Source organism: Lepidochelys olivacea (genome assembly GCF_965140295.1).
Source record: "Lepidochelys olivacea isolate rLepOli2 genome assembly, chromosome: 1".
In the NCBI taxonomy this organism is placed as follows: domain Eukaryota; kingdom Metazoa; phylum Chordata; order Testudines; family Cheloniidae; genus Lepidochelys; species Lepidochelys olivacea.
This window is the reverse complement of record NC_140411.1, coordinates 18,064,891-18,084,618: the sequence shown is the minus strand read 5'-3', so window position 1 is coordinate 18,084,618 and position 19,728 is coordinate 18,064,891. Positions and strand designations below refer to the sequence as shown.

At 46.1% G+C, this 19,728-nt stretch overlaps 1 protein-coding gene across 1 annotated transcript in view; it reads right to left on the bottom strand.

The window, feature by feature from the left end:
- Positions 1–436: 436 nt before the first annotated feature.
- Positions 437–19,728, bottom strand: part of USP35 (ubiquitin specific peptidase 35) — a 63,965-nt gene continuing 44,673 nt past the window's right edge. The window contains exons 5-11 of the mRNA XM_084617611.1: positions 19,205–19,306; positions 16,799–16,957; positions 16,125–16,318; positions 15,921–16,014; positions 6,612–6,718; positions 4,362–5,577; positions 437–1,653 (exon numbers count right to left, since the gene is read on the bottom strand). Of these exons, the coding sequence (XP_084473737.1) occupies positions 1,483–1,653; positions 4,362–5,577; positions 6,612–6,718; positions 15,921–16,014; positions 16,125–16,318; positions 16,799–16,957; positions 19,205–19,306 (2,043 nt within the window). The 3' untranslated portion in view covers positions 437–1,482. The remainder of the gene's footprint in view (positions 1,654–4,361; positions 5,578–6,611; positions 6,719–15,920; positions 16,015–16,124; positions 16,319–16,798; positions 16,958–19,204; positions 19,307–19,728) is intronic.

The window sequence follows — 19,728 nt, the reverse complement described above, 5'->3', positions numbered from 1 at the left end:
TATATTTATCTAGCTATAATATGGGGCGGGATTTCAGAGGCATCCTGCAGTTTCCAGAGCCCCCTTGCTACTGCAGAGCATGGAGCGGGCCTGCCAGCGCTACACAAGGTGAAAGGGAGGAGAGACTTTGCCAGACAGGCCCTCTTCTCTTGTAGTGCAATTTCCTCATGGTGGAACAAAGATGTGCACACTTCACTCCAGAAAGGTGCGACATCCTAACTTTAATGGGAGTTTTGCCTGAATAAGAGCCCTGGAGTGGGATTGTGCATCTGCTGATCCTTCAGGAAAAACCCAATGAGGGCTAGAATGATTATAAGTGAGAGGAAATTGTACTAGTGGTGGGCAAACCTCAAAAGGGTTGGATAGTACTAATTAGAACGGAACAAACAACTCTCATTCCCTAATTGGTCTGCTGCATTTAGCCTCTCTAATAGATTTCCTGTTTTTGTCATTTGAATTTAATTCAGGATTTGGGTTTTTTTTTTTTATTCTAGGGATACACAATATTCACACACACACACCACAGTCAGCAGTAGGAATTGAACCCAGCCCCTTGGGCATAAACAGCACAACTCCATCCCACTCACACCAGAGGAGTCGGCCCTGCAGGGAGTGAGGAAGCGGCAGACTATAAGAGCTATTGGGGACCAGCCGCTAGCGAGAGTTGTGATCACAGGCACCATGCCAACGTACTCTACTGGCATCCCATACTCCATCTTGAATCAAGATGCCTGGCTGCTAGGATTAAGATGGAGCTGTGGCTGCTGTGATCTCAACAAGGCAAGATTTCCAGAAGTGACGAGCAATTTTAAGGTGTCTCAGATTTTGGGTGCCCAATGTGGGATGCCTTAAAGGGGCCCTGATTTTCTGAGGGCAGATACTCAGCACTTTCTGAAAATCAGGCTCCTTTAAGGGGCACGGCAAGTTGGGCACCCAAAACCTGAGGCATCTGAAAATCTCTAGGCCCTTCTGGAAGACCTTGGCCATAGATTCCATTTCCATGTGGAAGATTTGGGGCTCTGCATTTCGGTCACTGGTGCTGCACTTGGTCTCTTCCAAAAGAGTCCTGTTTCCCTGCCCCTTTCCCTGCCCCAGTCTTGATCAACGGTGTACCCAGCAGGCAAGATGATGCTACAGTTAAGAAAGTGGCACTTCGCTTAGTTATCAGTCAGTAGCTCATCACCGCAGAGCTCAGAAGCTAGTAATATTATTTAAGGCGTTCAGACCAAGTGCATAGAAAGCAACGGGAATCTCCATGTGCTGGTGATTTAACTCCAGCCAGCAATGTGTTCCCTGAATCAGCAGCAAGTCCTTCTACTTAGACAGGATTCAGGGCCAAACTCCTCTCCTTGGTAACACTGACTTCAAAGGAGGTGAGAGGAGACTCTGGCCTCTGTGGGCCCCGTGGCTTGGTTAGAAATGAAGTTGAAGCGGGGCTTCTTGCTTGTTGTTTATAGTTAGTGTTCGTGTTCAGTGGCACCTTTAGAAGACTAGTCCATGAAATGAGCCGGAGCCTCCACCTCCAGCAGCTGGACCGCAGCCCCCAGAGGAGCCTTCGTCATCCTTGTCCCTGTCAAAATCTCTCCACCACAGAGGGGATTTGGGCAAGGTTGAAATGTAGGCAGCTCTGTTCCTTGCTTCCTTTTCTTGTTCCTGGGAGAAAGGAAAAAGAAACAAAAACAAGCCAGTCCTGTTTATCTGAAGTCTAGTGATTCACGCACATCAAAGGAATGCATGTGAGAAAGGTGCTCCCAGATTCTCTCGAAGTAGAGAGGCTGGCTCTTGAGACTGAGCTGCTGGCCCTAAACCAAAAAGAACATGTGGTCTAGCAGATAAGGCATGAAACATGGAAGTGGAACTCCTAGGTTCTGAGTGACAGGGGGAAGTGATGGCTGATATTTCTAGTAGAAGCTCTGATTGAGGTGGCAAGGTGGCCCTGGCCACCATCAATGCCCGTTACGGTAGGCAGAAGGGAAACAAACACCCTCGCTGATCATGCAAGGTGCCACGGTCCTCAAACACTTTTTTAAAGTCAACAGGAGCTGAGGATGCTCAGTGCCTGGCAGGCTTGCCTAGAAACCTGACTCTGCTTTAGAAGCCTGTAAAAGGTATGAAGTCCTTGGGGACATACCCCAACCAAGATCTCCTGTGCGTGAGTCTGCACCTCTGAGATACATAAGAAAGATATGTCCTTTCTTCTGACTGTTTGAGCGATCGTGGCTCAGCTATCTCAGTGTGTGAAGCACAGACAGCAGCGAGAGGGGGAAGAACCCAGACAGAGGAGCGTAAATGAAAAGCAGTGATTATTTCATATCGCAATAGCAGACAGAGAACAAGTAACAAGAGGGACAATTGCTAGCCAATGCCAACTGTCTAAGTGAGTAGAGGGAAGAATTCCCTTTCTTTGGGTTCTTCTCTTTGGAACGGGTCCTGTGACTTCTGATGGGATACCCCTGCTGCTTATGGAAGTTTAAACTCAAAATGTTTGTCCTGTTTCTATTCTGAGGTCTCACATCTTCTTCCTGCTTTCCAGCCTTCTTGGAGAACATGAGGGTCAGACCCTCTGCTGCTGTAAGTTGGCGCAGCTGATTTCAATCAAACTAACTGATCTGACACCCGCTGAGGAACTGGTCCTAACAGCATAAGCCCACTCTCCTGTTACATGTTCTCAGTAAAGTCGCCACTGTTCCCTTGATGGGGCTAAATTCCTCTCTTTATGTCACACTACAAAGCAATGAGGAAAAGCTGTTGCTGACCCTGGGGGAAGGGTCATGTAATGTACAGACCTGCCATTACACAGGAGTGGGCATGAATGACAAATGGACATTGGGGATCAAACCTCACCCTGTCCTGGGTGGGTCATACCCACCTCTGACAGGAGACCCCCCTTTTTCTTGTCCTGTGGCAACCCTTGACTGCCTTGCCCTGGCAGTAAAGTCTCATTGAATTGGTCTATGGACAAGGGCTCACAGCCCCAAAAAACCATCACACCGCCTTTGTATAGGCAGTCACAGCAGAGAGACCCTTGGAAGGAGGGTGACTGACCGCACTGTAGTGCGGAGGGGGCCAGCATGCAACCCTGCCTACCACTCAACCTTTCTGCGGACCGTTCCACCCAAGTGAGCCAGGAGACTGAGCTCCCCTCCCATCCTTAGCCTTGATCTGGAGGGATCAGCCCTGAGGCATTATTATTACGGCAGGAAGCTTTATGCAGCCATTACCCCGCTGTAGCCATTGCGTGTATGAGGAAGGTGTTCTGGCTGAAGGGCTGGCAGTGTAGCACCTCGTCTGAGGACTAAAGTCACTCAAACACCTAAACGAAGCCATGCCAAAACCTTCTGTACAATTCAGGCCAGGTCAGCAGCACTCTAGGCAGTGCAGTCAGGAGGAAACCTACTGTTAGTCCCAGAAACCAGCTGAAGTCCGGCTACAAATGCACAGACCATGCTCATAGGAAACCAGAAAACTCAAACAAGGCAGGCATGAGAGGGAGCAATGAACATGTAGCTGGTTGGGATGATTCTCCCCAAACAGTCATGGGGCTATAGCCACACTAAGCCAATGAGTCCTTATGCCTACTTTCTGTCTGGTATAAAAAACACAACACACACAACAGCAATGGGTGGAATGTACTTAAGGAATAAGACTAGGAGGCAGGAAATGGGTGTTCTCTGCCACAGACTTCTTATGTGACCTTGGGCAAGTCACTTCGCCTCTCTGTGCCTAAATTTCCCTATCTTTAAATAAGAATAATCCTTACTTTACTAGTGTGTTAAGGGGTTTATTTTGCCGTGGTGGGCAATGCACTTAGATTTGATGATGGTGAATGAAAATGCTTGTCAGCATACATAGCATCCTTCTCAACAGTCCCAGGTGCTTACTGTACCAAGACCAGTTGAAAGCAACACATAAACTAGGCCCCTGGGTTAGGATTTAGGAGATCTGGGTTCTAATTATGTCTCTGCCAGCAACTTACCTTGGGCAAGTCACTTCCCCCTCTGGGCCTGTTTTCCCCCTACCACACTTTGACCTATCTATTTAGACCAGTGGTGGGCAACCTGCGGCCCGCGGGCCCAACACTGATTTAGACTGTAAGCTCTTCAGGGCAGGGAGTGTCTCACTCCATGTTTGTGCATTGCCTGACACAATGGGGCCCTGATCTCAGTTGGAGCTACTGTTATACAAATAATAATGAAACTCTTTACATTTGGATTTAAAAGGGAGATGAGATTCAGCTTTTGGGAACCATGAGTGTAACCTACAGGCCTGCTCCCACTGAAGTGAAGAGAAAAGCTGACACTGATTTCGATGGAAGCAGAATCAGTCCCCTAAAACGTGGTGCAGAAGGTAAATGGAGTTACCTGCAAATACAGGATGTTATCTTTGGAAATGGCTTCCATCAAGTCTTTACTGGGAGAAGGATCCCCATGTAGCCGGACGGCGTCTGAAACGGCCTCATGCACGGCCCAGCTCTGCTTGCAAGGCCGCTGCCTGTAGAAGAGCACGTAGGCTGTGTCTTTGGGGAAGAAAGAGGTCACGTTGCTGACCGATTCGAAGGAGGAAAAGGATACCCTGGTGTCGTTGAAGAGGTACCACTGGATTTCAAAGTCCATCTGCTTGTCTGACGTGCTTTTCTGTGCCCCGTCCCCTGGCTGACTGCTGGCACTAGTACTGGTACACTCTCTGGCGTAACAATAGTAATGGCCACTCTCTGAGGAGACTCCAGAATGGACCACCACGCTGCAGAGATCATACACCATGGACACAAATCCATTCCTGTTCTGGCAAACTTCACCGGAGTCCTCAGAGGCAACCAGGACCGGCAGCTTCAGCACCAATGGAATTGAGACATTATCCAGGATCTTCTTCCTCTTCATGGTCCTCAAGTCAAAGGAGAACCTCAGCAGGGTGAGGACAAGGTAGTGTGGCCCCTCCGTCAGCTCGGCCACTTTCTCCGCATCTTGCAGGGAAGCGCACTTCTCACAGTGATATTTATTCTCGGATGTCAGCACCTCCGGTGATAAGAAATAGTTGATCAAGTCCGGGACAGATCTGGAGTCCTCGGAGCCACAGGTCTGCTCTCCAAAAGCCAACAGTGGATCTTTCACTGCCTCCAGACTGACATGATCTCTGTCGGATCTCAGGATGAAAGGAGTCGCTTGTCCCTCTGCTTCCTGGAACCCTACTGTTTCTACTGGCAAGAGCCGGACGGGAGGTTCTCCAGACACGGGGTGCTTCCTTTGCCTCCTTGGAGATTCCATTGCCTGACTCTGTGGTTTTATGGGTGGCTCAATAATCTGTGGGCCGATTTCTTCCACTGGTAAAACTGCTGTGTAGCTCTGCAGACGCATGTGTCTGTTGGACGGTGGGAAAGCCAAGGACAGGTCTGTAAAGGCTTCTTCTCGGGAGGAGACATTTAGACACTTCAGACAGCGGATTTTTGTCATCATCTTACCCCCGAACATTTTCTCAATTAATGTCTTGTTTAAGTAGTGGCGCTCCTCAGCCTGAGGCATCAAGTTGGACTCTTTGAGCTTTTGGTAAATTCTTTTCCCAGTTTTCTCTTCTTCATGTAGCCTTTGGCAGAGGAAAAACACCTACATTAGAAATCACACAACAGACCAGTAACCTCCAACGTGTGGTCCCGCATCCACAGACAGCCTCTCCTCACTACTTATTTTTTCACACCCAACTCCCTAGGAGGTTGATGTACTTTCAACTTCTCAACACTTTCAGCCAAAGACTATCACTTTATGGAGTTTCCTCTCCTTATGGCTGGTGACTCCCCACACAGTAAAGCTTGGCCTGGAGGATCCTGCCTGATGCGGTTCTTCTGCCTGAGTGGGGGTGAGGGGATGGGATTTGGGGCGCATACACTTTACATGTGCCACACACCCCATTTCTGCCAGAACTCCTTTGCGTGCCCACCTGCAGCTGGGATTTGAAGAGGATCTGTGGCTTTTGAGCTACAGAGAGAGACAGAAATTTTAGAAAAAAGTCAAAATTTCAAACAGGGGTGCGTTTTTTTTAAATGCTTGTCATTCAGAAATAGTCAGATTTTCCCACACACTCGGCAGAGACAATCCCCTTTGCCTTCAGGGTGTATGTGGCAATTTTCAGGCCAAACTGATTTTTCCAAGCCAAAGTTTATATACAGGAGAGCCTAAAGTAGGGCTTTATAATTGAAGCTGCGACTAGAACCCTTCTCCTTCAGCTCCAAACACACAGTGCTCCAGCCTGTGAACTAAAGAACCCCCTTGGGCCCTAGCTGACATTACTAGCTTCCTTATCCCCTCGGTGGGCCCAGCTAGTCCAGGGTAACCTCACTCACTCAGACCCCCATTGCATTACTCACCTGTGAGTCAATACAGTGTTTAGAAAGCCTTGGAAATGATCACTGATATTAGTTGTCCAACTTTCTCTCTAGGGAACAATCCCACATTGGCAGGGGATGAGCACAATGACCCAGATGAACAGCTGTTTGCATCTCTGTTATCATTTATCATGTTGTGTTTAGGAGGCTCTGCCTTGTACAAACCCAGAACAGAGAGAGACCTGCCTCCTGCCCCAAAGACTTTACACTCTAAACGTGTACAAAGGCTGCCACTTACCGATCCAGCAGGTACTTCAGGTATTCAGAACAGTCCTGCTGAGCTCCAGGGCTAAACCAAGGAGGCCAGGAGGCTGAGAGGAAGCCTTCAGGTGAGATAGCAGGTCGCTGGCAACAACAAAATGAGAGGAAGAGAAGCATTTAAGGCTGGTCCCACTCCCATTGGGCATCACTTTGCAAAATGCCAAAACTCTCGAGCTTGCATGAGAGTTGGGTCAGGCCCTTGCAGACACAGTCAGTTACGGAGACCTGTCGGGAAGCAGTGTAGCACACATCAGCGAACGTCGGGAATAGAGGTACCTGTGCCTTGTTCCTTTAAGGATTGAAGGTCTGCTGAGGGGTCCAAAGCAGACAGCTCTGGTTGCAGCAAAGTGGTATGTGCTCTGAAAGAACTGAGCGGGGCTTGTGCAAACTATGTTTGCTTGGAGGGTGGGGAGTTGATACTAAGTTCAATAAAACTCCAGGTTTAAAACTGTCCCTGAAGTGTAACATTAGCAGGACAATAAAAAGATTTCTTTTTATTTGCTGGTACACTGCAAACTCAGGGAGTAGGGTGGCCGCTGACGCATCCCCAGAATATAGGGCATCCCCACTCCCGCCGGCGTGACCCCACATGTGGAAATGTTAGCAAATGAAACCTGTACGAAAACACTGCCACATTTAAAATGCCCAGCTCATTCCTGAGTATTATTGTAAAAGACTAGTCCTGATTTTTTGGCAAGCTCGACAGTGCAACAGCCTGCAAACCCTGCATTCAATTCTGTTTATGATTACACAGAATGGCATGAAATATTACAACGTCACTCAGAACTTTCTCAATAAAAGACGGTGTTCATTTGTGTGTAGGGAACAATGTGACAATGTAAAGGCAGTTAGGCTTGCTAGTGAGAAGCAGATTGTGTGGTGTGCCAAAATTCACAGAATACCATAGTCTTTTATCAGTGCCCATCCCAGGCCTTCAGAAGTTCTTTGTTCTTGTTCAGTGTACATATTCTTGCATTCCTCTGTTGAACTGACACATATATGAAGCTCTACTTTCATGATCTCTGTATCTTTTCATTTCTCCAAGATGTGATCATCAAAAAGAAAACCCTCTCCGTGTAAGCATTGCCATGTGGTACTGAAGAGATGTAACAGCTGGATTTTCTTCAAGTTCTTGAAGTTGCCCTGTGCTCTGGTGAAATTTTTTGGGTACCTCTCTTCATGAGGCAGGCAATCCTTTAATGCAAGAGAAGAGATTAGACTTTCTACCATGCCAGATTCTTCATTCTTTCATGCTACAAGCGCATACAGCTTCAGAAAAATTCTTCAAAGCTGATGGGTTTTTCAAGAGCTAACCGGAAAACTTTGCTGTGAAAGCAAAGGGAAGTCATACCTGTCATGCAGATACTCCTTTGCTCTTTCATAAAGGTCATGAAGCCCTTTTTACACCTTCCAGGAATATTTTGAGTAAATCCCTGGAGCACAGAATTCACATGTATCCAAAGAATTTGTCCCTAATCCTTCCCTCCAGTTTCATATTCAGTCCCTTCGTGAGCTCATGCACTAAAAGAACACTAAAGCACTTAGCTTCTAAAGCATCAATACAATCCGTGAATAGCTTCAGAGCATGGCTCACAAAGAGCAAATATAGTTCAGCAACCTCACTGGTAGCCCCCTTGTTACCCAAGCATTTCCAGATTACTTTGGGACACTCCTCCTCTCCTAGACCCTAGAAATCACTGGGTAGCGGGTTCCAGCACTTCAGTAATCTGTTGACTGCCAGCAAAAGAGACAGCTACCTGGTAACGTGTCTCAATAGATTGCACTCTTCCACCTCACGGTCACAAATCGCCTTTCATTGTTCTGTTCCAGGAGCAGAAACGCTGAAGTGAGAATAAACCTTTAGAATTAAATGTTCTACACTGACAACGTTTTTTTGCAGCCTACTCTGTTGTGCTATGAAGAATGTGTGCTGAGCAACTGGCTGCTAAAGTGTCCCTGTTGGCATTTTTCAGTTTCTGGTAGGGTTGTCAAATTATTTAAAAAATTAATCACTATTAATCGCAGTTTTAATCCCACTGTTAAACAATAATAGAATACCAATTTCAATTTATTATAAATAGTTTGGGATGTTTTTCTACACTTTCAAATATATTGATTTCAGCTACCACACAGAATACAAAATGTAGAGTGCTCACTTTATATTATTATTTTTGATTACAAATATTTTATACTTTATACTATTTATATTATTACAAATATATTATTTGTGTATTATATATACATTCTTATATTATAGACATACGGATATTATATATACATATACATTATTTTTATTACAAATATTTTATACTTTGTACTGTTTATATTATTATTTTTATTACAAATATTTGCACTGTAAAAAGAGATAAGAATTGCAATCTACAAGTCAAAGCATGAAGGGGTATATGAACGTTCAGCATATCTGGCACGTAAATAGCATGGAACACTGAGTACAACAGTGCCATACGAATGCCTGTTCTCACTCTCAGGTGACATTGTAAATAAGAAGCAGGCAGCATTATCTCCCGTAAATGTAAACAAAAACTTGTTTGTCTTAGCGATTGGCTGAACAAGAAGTAGGACTGAATGGACTAGTAGGCTCTAAAGTTTTACGTTGTTTTGTTTTTGAGTGCAGTTATGTAAAAAAAATAATTCTACATTTCTAAGTTGTACTTTCATGATAAAGAGATTGCACTACAGGACTTGTCTGAGGTGAACTGACAAATACTATTTCTTTAGTTTATTTTTTTTACAGTGTAAATATTTGTAATCAAAAATAATAATATAAAGTGAGCACTTTGTATTCTGTGTTGTAGTTGAAATCAATATATTTGAAAATGTAGAAAAACATCCAAAAATATTTATAATAAATTTAAATTGGTATTCTATTATTGTTTAACCGCGGGATTAAAACTCCAATTAATCACAATTCATTTTTTTAATCAAGTTAATTTGTTTTCAGTTAATTGCTTGAGTTAACTGTGATTAATTGACAGCCCTAGTTTCGGGTAAACCTTGTTATGCTTCCCGTAATTTACACTGGCATTATCTGCTGCATAGGCTGACAGCTTCTGCAAACTGAGGTCAAAAGCCACATGTTTCTGTGACAAAGGCTTGCACAGTTTCCTGACTATCACTGTTAAATCCAGGAGAAAGTTTGAATCCCTTTTTCAAAACTGAAATACGTTAAGACTAAAGAAAAACACTTTGCTGCTCCCTTATTTAAAGAATCAGTGGTCAAATAGAAATATAGATCATTACTCTTAATATAGTCTAAATGCTTCTGAATTGAATATGGGGCTAAAATGTTCTTGCTCAATGCTTTTTGCCTCGCTTTTTCCACAAGTCAAGTCTTCAGCCACAGACGAGTCATGGTAAATAGTTTTATTAAATTTTACGCTACTGTTGATGCTTCGTTACGAAAGGTGACGCATAACAGCATGGACCACTTTGCAAAGTTCAGCAGCAGTCACATTATCGGCATGAGGTGACACGCTTGCTTTGAAGAAGTTCTGCATATTAGCAGAAGTAGCTGCACTGCATGCGTTCTGTTTGTACTTTTCAGAAGAAATGTGTTGATTCAAGTCTCCTTTTCGATGATTGCTGACAGCTACATCACTCCTATACAGGCTGCAAGATGCGCGATGCTCTCCGTTCCTGCTTTCAGCAATGAACTCATATTCTTTCGGCCATTCGGGATTAAAAGACGTCTTGCGTTTCAGCGCGGTGACTATAAAAAAACTCAGAGACGATGTTGACTTTATTGATTACAGCTGAGAACTGCTTGTGAATCAGAGTTTGAGGGAACAAGCTATCTGTACGGGCAGTGGTGTAGTCACCCTGATCATGGAGATTATTAATTTTCCACCAGGGACCAGGATTTTTTAAAAGACTCAGAGAATTCCCATGGTTCAGATAGACTGCCATGTGTTCCCCTACTATGGTGATGGGACAGGCACAGTATAAGAACCCAAAGAGCCCAATACCAAAAGGCCCAGCAGGGTACAGTAAAGAAGCTTCTTTTTGACTCTTAAATGCAAAATACTGGCTTCAGTGAAGTTCACACCTGCTTCCCCTAACCCTGAATCTGACCCTCTGCTCTAAGTGAAGGAGCAGATGTTAGCAAACCTAGAATCCCACAGTCCTTTGGTTATGTTGCTACTTGCTACACCCTTTTCTGCAACGAAGTAGCTACATGTGGGACCCACCGAGGTGATCGTAACACGAGCCAGACATTCCAGCTGCTTTTGAATGGCCGCAGTGATATGCATTTAAGGTAAGCGGGTTATTCTGAGATACAGCCATATGCTGCTTCCACCCCTGCCCCTGGTGCCACACAAGTGCTGATAGCAGATGCAGCAGTTCTGCTCGAAAGGGTTTTCTCCCACCGTTTTCAGACAAGCCCCCAGGGCACCGTTAGAGAGAGACTGTTTCATTCCTGGCTGCTTATCCAGACTAGAAGTTGGCTGCAAACCATATACGATTCTCCTCTGTTTGGAGCATGAGCATCACCGATGTATTCGATAAACACAAGGCAGTGACGCGACCATGATGGAGTCACATGTTCTGCTTGGGAGAGTCAAGTGTGGCAGGCTCTGGAGTCTGGGTTTAAGAGCCTTTTAAGCACACCGTCTCTCACAGTTCTGTTCACACCCTTTACTGGTGCACCACCAGGGACAGACACACAGACATGAGTTACTGGTGCACTGCCAGGGAACACACATGAGTTCCTGCTAGAGCCAGAGGTTACTTTTAATATCAGGCCCTCCATTCTAACAGCCTGTCAACCTCCCCCTCAGCCACCAGGCCCCGGTCCTTGGCCTTGATGCACAAAGTTACCTTTCCAATCCATTCAGTTCCAATCCTGTACTTCGGCCCTGCCCTCTCGATCTCTCTCTGACATCCCCCCTCGTTGTCTTCCCTTCATCTTAAATTTAACCTGATCAAAAAAATGGAACTCCTTCCTGCACTCGCTGTTGAAATATCACCATCTTCCCTATCCGCCACTCAGACCATTAACTTGTGAGTCCTCTTTGATTCTTCCCTCTCCCGTGCCACCACATCCAGCTGTGTTTTCCTCTCTGCTGTTTCTAAAATCTGACCTTTTTCATCCTGTGCACCCTGCATAAACTCTGGTCCCTCCTCATAATCTCAAAACGTTGACTACTGTAACCTCCTTTTTGCTGGCTTCCTGATGCCTGACAGGGGACAGCACAGAGGCCAGTTTGGCCCCCTTCCTGCAGCGTCTAACCAGCTGTTAGCCCCGTCAACGTATCGGCTGGCTGCCTGGTGTGCAGCGTCTAGCAGCCAAGGAGAGGAGAGGGCAGCTGCTGCAGCTGGCCCAGCTGCGCCGACTGAACAGCAGAACGCCATGGGCCCTCCCCGGCCACGCCGCAGAGGCACCGCCCCCACTGGCGTCCTCCTCCAGAGACAGATTTCCATCAGACAAAGCCATGTCTGGTTTTAATCACTAGCAGAGAGGGACAAAACTAGGACAGTCCCATTTTAAACCAGACGAATGGCCTCCCTACTCAGGAACCAGGGCAAACTTCATTGGTGCATTGCAATTAGGGAGCATTCAGGGGTTAGAGTAAGGGAATAGGCCTCAGAAAACATGTTTTCTAGTTCCACCTCTGCCACTGTCTTGCTGTGTGACCTCAGGCAAGTCGCTTAACCTTTCCGTGCCTCAATTTTGCCACCTGTAAAGCAGAGTCATTGAAGTGGGCCTACATTTGTAAAGTGCTTTGAGATCCTCAAGGGAAAGGTGCTATATAAGTGCATGCTCTATTTATGTTATATACTCTTTCAAATGAGACTTGAAATGAAGGTTTCAGCCACATACATGCCTTAAAATCTCACAGCACATTTTGCATAAGCAGGAGCATCTTAACAGCAGACTCCTAGCTACATTTCGTCTTGGATAATGTTATTCTGCCTCTCTGAGGGCTCATATGGAAGTGGTAATTCTTCACATTTCAACTCAGCTTCCTCTTCATTCTTAGAAGCATAGGAGTTGTTGTAATGGATCAGGCCAGTGGGTCCATCTAGTCCTGTATCTCATCTCCCACAATGGCCAGTACCCACTGCTTCAGAGGAAGAAACCCTGCTGAAGGAGATTACAGGATAACCTGCCCCGAGGGAAGTTTACTTCTAATCCCCAACATCTAATTGTTTATACTATGATGTACGAGGGTAACTCTGGATATTTCTGTTGTCCATATAAATGCTTAAACAAACCCCTTTCCAAATCCTTCTAAGCTCTTGCCCTTATGGTACTTTGTGGTAGTGAGTTCCACAGGCTAATTGCATATTACATGGAAAAGTATTTTCTTTTATCAGTTTTGAACTGGCTACCTCTCAATTTCCTTGAATGTTTCCTTGCTCTTGGGAGCATCAATTTAACTGATCTACCTTCTCTAGCCCACTCATTATTTTATATATTTTCTTCATGTCCCCTTTTATTCATCTCCGCCTTCCATGTTTAAACTATTTATATACTAGTACAGAGACTTCCACTTAATTCATTCACCAGTTCATTTGATCCTCCATTAAATTTGATCCAAATCATTTTATAAAAATAAAACAACTTCCACCCGTTATCTGATCACTGTAGGCAGGTACTATATTACTGAGCAATGTAACTAATGCCTTGAGGAAGCAGCTATCTAATTAATATGGATGGGGACACAGCTCTGCATGAGAAGAGATATTCAGAGCTGAAAGAAGATCAACATGAGAAGAGACAATAGCTAGAAGCTGTTAGGGAGTGTCATAATCATACAGCTAAGGGTAGCCTAGAATTCCTCCTTACCTGTATGGGGTTAAGAAGCTCAAATAACCTGGTTGGCACCTGCCCAAAAGGACCAATGAGGAAAGAAGATACTTTCAAATCGGGGGTTGGGGGGAGGCTTTGTTTGTGTGTTCTCTGGGGAAGCAGAGAAGCATCAGGTCAGAAAACTCCTTCTCCTAAAATCATCCTAAAATGAGTCTCAATATTGCAAAAAGAGGAAGTAAATAAGGCAGGGCACGTTAGATTACCTTTTCTTTTCAACTTGTGAATTTTCCCTGTGCTAAGAGGGAGGTTTATCCCTGGTTTTTGTAATTTTAAAGTTGTGCCGAGAGGGGAATCCTCTGTGTTTTGAATCTGCTTACCCTGTGAAGTTACCTTCCATCCTGATTTTACAGAGGTGCTTCTTTTACTTTTTTTTTCTTTATAATAAAGTTCTGTTTTTTAAGAATCTGGTTTACCTATTTGGTTGGTAGATTATTCTCAAGCCTCCCCAGGAAAGGGGATGAAGGGGCTTGGGGAGATATTTTAGGGAACAGAAACTCCAAGTTGTCCTTTTCCTGAACCTTTGTCCAACTCACTTGGTGGTGGCAGCAGTACCCATCCAAGGACAAGGAAGGATTTGTGCCTTGGGGAAGTTTTAACGTAAGCTGGTAGAAATAAGCTTCAGGGGTCTTTCATGCAGGTCCCCACATCTGTACCCTAGAGTTCAGAGTGGGGAGGGAACCCTGACAGGGAGACAGTGTGATTGACCATATAAGCACTGCCGCATGTTATGCCCCTGGGGTCCCAGGGTCAGATGGATAATAAGAGTAACCACGTATTTTAGTCAGTAGGAATGCAGCTGATTGAATGAGAAGGAAGACAGTATGAAGCAGCAAGCTCTCAGGCAAAGTGTGACAACATTAGCTCTTATCCAGCATTGACAGTACATCCGGAGTTATCCCCAATGCTGGACGTTCAAGTGTTTTCAAAGCATGACCACATCTTTATATCCATTGGTTTGTGGACACCACCCTATCCATGCAATTGCGTGGAGCCCATGCCCTTCTATTCATAACTGTGAAGACCACCTCCTCTCCCACTAGCCATTGAATAACCCCCTTGTGGCAACCACAGCAGTTGCTAGCATGGAAAAGCAACAGCAGAAAAGTACTGATGCATTCTCATCTTCTTTCAATGCATCTAGAAATGAAGAAGAGCCAGCTCTCTACTGACCATGGCTTGGGAATTACTACCCATCACCCTTCAGTGGCCTCTCTCAGAGGCTTCAAATTAGCCATCCAAAATGGAAGCACCCAAAATCACTGATCAGTCACTTTTGAAAATCTTGGCCTTGATCTTTTATGGTTGTGAAAATAACCTTCAAACTATGAGCCATGTATCACCACTATTATGATCATAGAATATCAGGGTTGGAAGGGGTCATCAGGAGGTCATCTAGTCTAACCCCCTGCTCAAAGCAGGACCAATCCCCAATTTTTGCCCCAGATTCCTAAATGGCCCCCTCAAGGATTGAACTCACAACGCTGGGTTTAGCAGGCCAATGCTCAGACCACTGAGCTATCCCTCCCCCACGTTTGCCTGAGTCTACAGGCAGCCTGAAACAAGAGTTCCAAAAGCTGCCAACTCATTCATCTCTAAGCCCACTGAATCGAATGAGTATTTAAATGTTAATATTAACTATTACATTGACCATGCCAGGGGAGATTATAATCTGAAGACTGCCCATTCTCATGAGTGAGAAGCTTGGGAGAGACCACCACGTATATTTTTCCAAATCTGAACCCATAATTACTCCTGGGGAAAATCTGCACCAAAATATTAAAAATTCTGTGCACAATATTTTAAAATTCTGCATATTTATTTGTCAAAATAACACAATATAATCACTCCAGTTTCAATTATATGGGTAATTTTTTTTTAAATACCTGTCAACAAGTATGTCAACAATACAGACCCCAAGAAAAAAGATTCCCCCAGGAGCAGAAAATTAAAAAAAAACCCTATGACAACCCTGTTCCAGTTGCGGGGTACTGGAGAGGGCTGCACGGAGCCCCCCAGAGCCCAAACACTTGCACCTCCCTCCCCTCAAAGTCCAGCCATAGGGCACCCCTGCCCGAGACACCTGCACCCCATCCTTCCCAGAGCCTTTACTCCCCACCACTTCTTTACTGTCCTGCCGGGGGAAACAGTGCAGTGCGGCCCTGCCCTTCCTCACCCTTTGCCAGAGCCAGGTCTCCCATGCCTTCTCCCATCCCCGGGCAGATGAGGATCAAGCCAGGCAGCCAGAGCATGCAGAGTTTCCATCCCCACCAGGCTGGGCACGCCGCTCACTGTGAGCTGGAGAGATGGGCTCTGCAGAGTACAGCAGTCCCTAATGGCAGCCAGCAACTTTGCAGTCCCAGACCTCTTATCAGCAATTGAACCAGGCAGGGTGTAGCACCCAGATGAGCCTTTCTGACGCCAACGGTACAAACAAGAATGTGCAATAATTACCTGACTGTGCTCCAGAAATGCAAAGAGCCACTGGAGCTTTGTCATCAAGGGCTGAGAATTGCTTTCGGTTAAATTCAGCACTGAGTGCCTAAAGCTTTAAAAGCAAATCAAAAACACAGAGAAAATTAGCCATTGGGGAAACCCAGTTTCTGTAACAGACAAACTCACAGCACTATTGATAGAGGAGAGGGAAAGGAAACCTACTCAGAGGCCATGAAAAGAGCCTGAATGATGCTGTTCATGTAGCAGGTGTTCCCCAGGTTAATTAACCCAATCTTCCCTGTGTCAGATTTGGAAGCTAGACGCGGGTAGAAATAGGCCAGCTCATTCTTCTGGGAGGTCCAAGCATTTTGTCCCAATAAATGTTTAATTCGGTCTTCATTTGGAATTGGAAGAGCCTTAGAAACAACCAGAGATCTTTGTCAAAATCAATTTTACTTCCTATGATGTAATAAAGAATCACTGAGAGGTACCGGTGAACCTCATCGGCAAAGCTTCAGTGGGAAATTCAAGTCACTGGAAACTCATAGGGGGCAGTATCGACTCCCCACTATGACTTGCTTAAGCATAGTATAATTTATTCTATTTTATTTGGATTAGAGCGGTGGCTAGAAGCAACACTTGTGATCAGGACCCCACAGTGCAAGGCACTGCACAGACACATAGTAAGAGATGGTCCCTCCCCCAAAGACAGGGCCAAGCTTTTCAAATAAGATCCAGATTCAGAATCTGAAGCATCCCCTTCCCCGCAGAGTGAGGAGAGCTCAGATATGATTCAGGCCCATCTCTAATGATGACAAGGTCGATTTGTATTGAACAGCAAACTAAAGATAGTTTATATGCGGTTCAGAGGACGAGATTAGAACTGCATGCCTTACTTTGACTGCTTCCATGACCGGCTCATAGAGATCTGGAAATCCTGAAAACCGGAAGAACATAGAGTGGATCAGCTCGGCCAGCTGTTCCAGGCAGCTTGTTGCTGAGTTGGAGTCTTCCTTGTTCAGAGAGGCCACCAGTCTGGGAATGTGGGGAAGAAGCTAAAAAAGCAAAGTAAATTCACTGACATAAGGCTCAGACTAGTTATGCATCTACTACACCCCGCACAGCACCCTGGATTAAGATACCTGTGTGAAATTTCACCCCTTCCAGAGGGCCAGCACACAAGACCTGTGCATCACTTAAATCCCACTTCGGGCTTGACCTTGAATCTATTGAAGTCAACAGCAAAGCCCCCTGGTCTTCAGTGGTGCAGGATCAGGGTCTTAACCCTTATTTTGAGGGCTTAAGTGTGTTACCTAGGCCCTGTGTTAGCTCTTTGCGCAAGAGTGAATTTCACGCTATTAGTCTGTACGATCTGTTCATACACACTTACTAGGGAATGGAATGTTGTGTGCGGGAATGGAGCACTAAGTAGCTTAACCTTAAACTATGAGCTACATATATTGCTAACTGAACCTATCTTGACTAATCTGTGATTTGTATCATTTTATTGCAATCTCTATAAACTACACTACAGTTGTTATGGCCGGATGGGTGGGAAGAGATGTCCAAATAGCCAAATTGATTATTTTGTTTTAAATCCACTCTTTATAGAGGAAATTAAAGCCACTCTTATGTTACAGACTCCAAACCCAAAAGAATTGTACACAAGTGCCCCCTGCTGGGTCGGTAGCAGAACGGAACTAATATATCGTTCCAAAAGGTATAAATGTGCTAGACCCTGGTTTTAAAATTCCCATGCAAATTCATGCAACATGTCTCACTAATTTGTTTCCTGTGATTTCACCTCATCTGTCCTGAATTACTGGTTTTGAATGAAATGATCTCTAACGCTGCCTCTGCCTTGGAAACCAGGTGCATGCTTCTTTCATTTCAAGCTTGAAACTTTTTTGCTAATCTGTGGCGATTTCATTAATTGAGAAAAATGGGAAATGTTGTTGGGGCGGGAACCAAACACCTTTTTGCAATCAATAGTTTCCTAAGCTCTGGTATGAACATTTCTCAGACCTCATCGAAAGACATACATGCCAATATAAACAGATAGGAAGCCAGACATTTTTGCCTCCTATATTTGTCAAGCAAAAGAAGGGAAATCAAGGCCAGGAGGAGTTGTCAGGGAGAAGGTAGGAACCGCCTTCCAGTCTTCATCCCTGGTCTCCTGCTGTAGCATGTTTGCTTGGTCCCTTGCAATCAACTCCTTCTTAGGCTCAGAGCACCCCAAATACACCAGCTCTGGTTCCCCTAGTGCCACCATCAATCTGCTGTAGAGATGGATGCAAAAAGTTCTGCGGAGCAGCTGAGGAAGGACTGGGGACAGATTTGTGGCAAGCCATGAAAATAATCTTGAGAACCTCTGGCCATGGAAGACGATTCTCTAGTGCAGTGGTCACCAACCGGTCGATCGCAATCGACTGGTCGATCCTAGAGGATCTCCTAGCTGATCGCAATCTCTGGCGGCACAGTGAGGCTGCCGCTAAGACAGGCTCCCTGCCTGCCTCGGTCCCACGCCGCTCCCGGAAGTGGCCAGCACAGCCCCGCAGCCCCGGGGGAGGGAGGGTGGGCAGAGGTCGCCCTCTGCGCGCTGCTCCTGCCTGCAAGCACCGCCCCCGCAGCTCCCATTGGCCAGGAACAGGGAGCAGTGGCCAATGGGAGCTGCAGGGGTGGTGCTTGCAGAGAGGGGCAGTGCGCTGAGCCATGTGCCACCCCCCCCCGCTCCCCTGGGGGCATGTTGGCCCCTTCTCCCCTCCCGCACCCTGAACCCCCTCCTGCACCCCAAGCAGCAGCCCGATCCCCCTCCCAGAACCAGCACCACCACCCCCTCCTGCACTCCAACCCCCTAGCCCAGCCCAGAGTCCCCTCCTGCACCCAAACTCCCTCCCAGAGCTTGCACCCCCTTCTGCACCCCAACCCTCTGCCCCAGGCTCAGCCCAGAGCCCCCTCCCACACTGCGAACCCCTCTGCCCCAGCCCAGAGCCTGCACCCCCTCCCGAACGCCAGCCCACTATCCCAGCCCAGTGAAAGTGAGTGAGGGTTGGGGAGAGCGAGTGATGGAGGGTGGGGGACAGAGTGAGCAGGGCGGGGCTTTGGGGAAGGGGTGGGGTAGATCCTGGGTTGGCCTTAAATTCAAAAACTGATCATGGGCATAAAAAGGTTGGAGACCACTGCTCTAGTGTCTTTGCTTCCAGGCTCTTTTTTAGCTACCTTAGCTATTACATTCATCGTACTGAACTGAGGTATGATACGTTCCGTATGACACACTTGTTTAAGTCTGGATTTAGCCTTACCAAGTGGAATGCTTCATGCGAGTGCTGGAAACTCAGCAGCATGTACAGCAGAACGGACAGCGCTCCCTCCCTCACAATGGGGTACAGCAACTTGGAAAAGACCTGTGGAGGGAAAAGCACAGAAAGGCAAGGTGCACACACTACCAAGGCACCACATTAAACATGGTGGCCTCACGTCTTATTAAGATTAGTGGAAACACCTCTGCATGACTCAGGAAGCTCTCTGATCTGCTCTTTTAAGACAAGTAGGGTGAGGCTTGGTTGGTGCATGGATGTGGAGAGTGCCATGGAATACAACTTCAGACTGTACAGCGTCTAATAACAGCAGAGATAGAGGGATGTTCTGGAGGCGCAGGTCAGAAAGATTAGGGATAATTCCAGTTTGGGATGATGAAGGACCATAACCCAGACTCCTTGGGCTAGTTGAGGCTGAGAGACAATCCCCGCCCTGAAGAGCTTACATTCTAAACAGACACGATATGTACGTGCCACCCCAGCATTGCAAGCCTAATCCCAGCTAATCC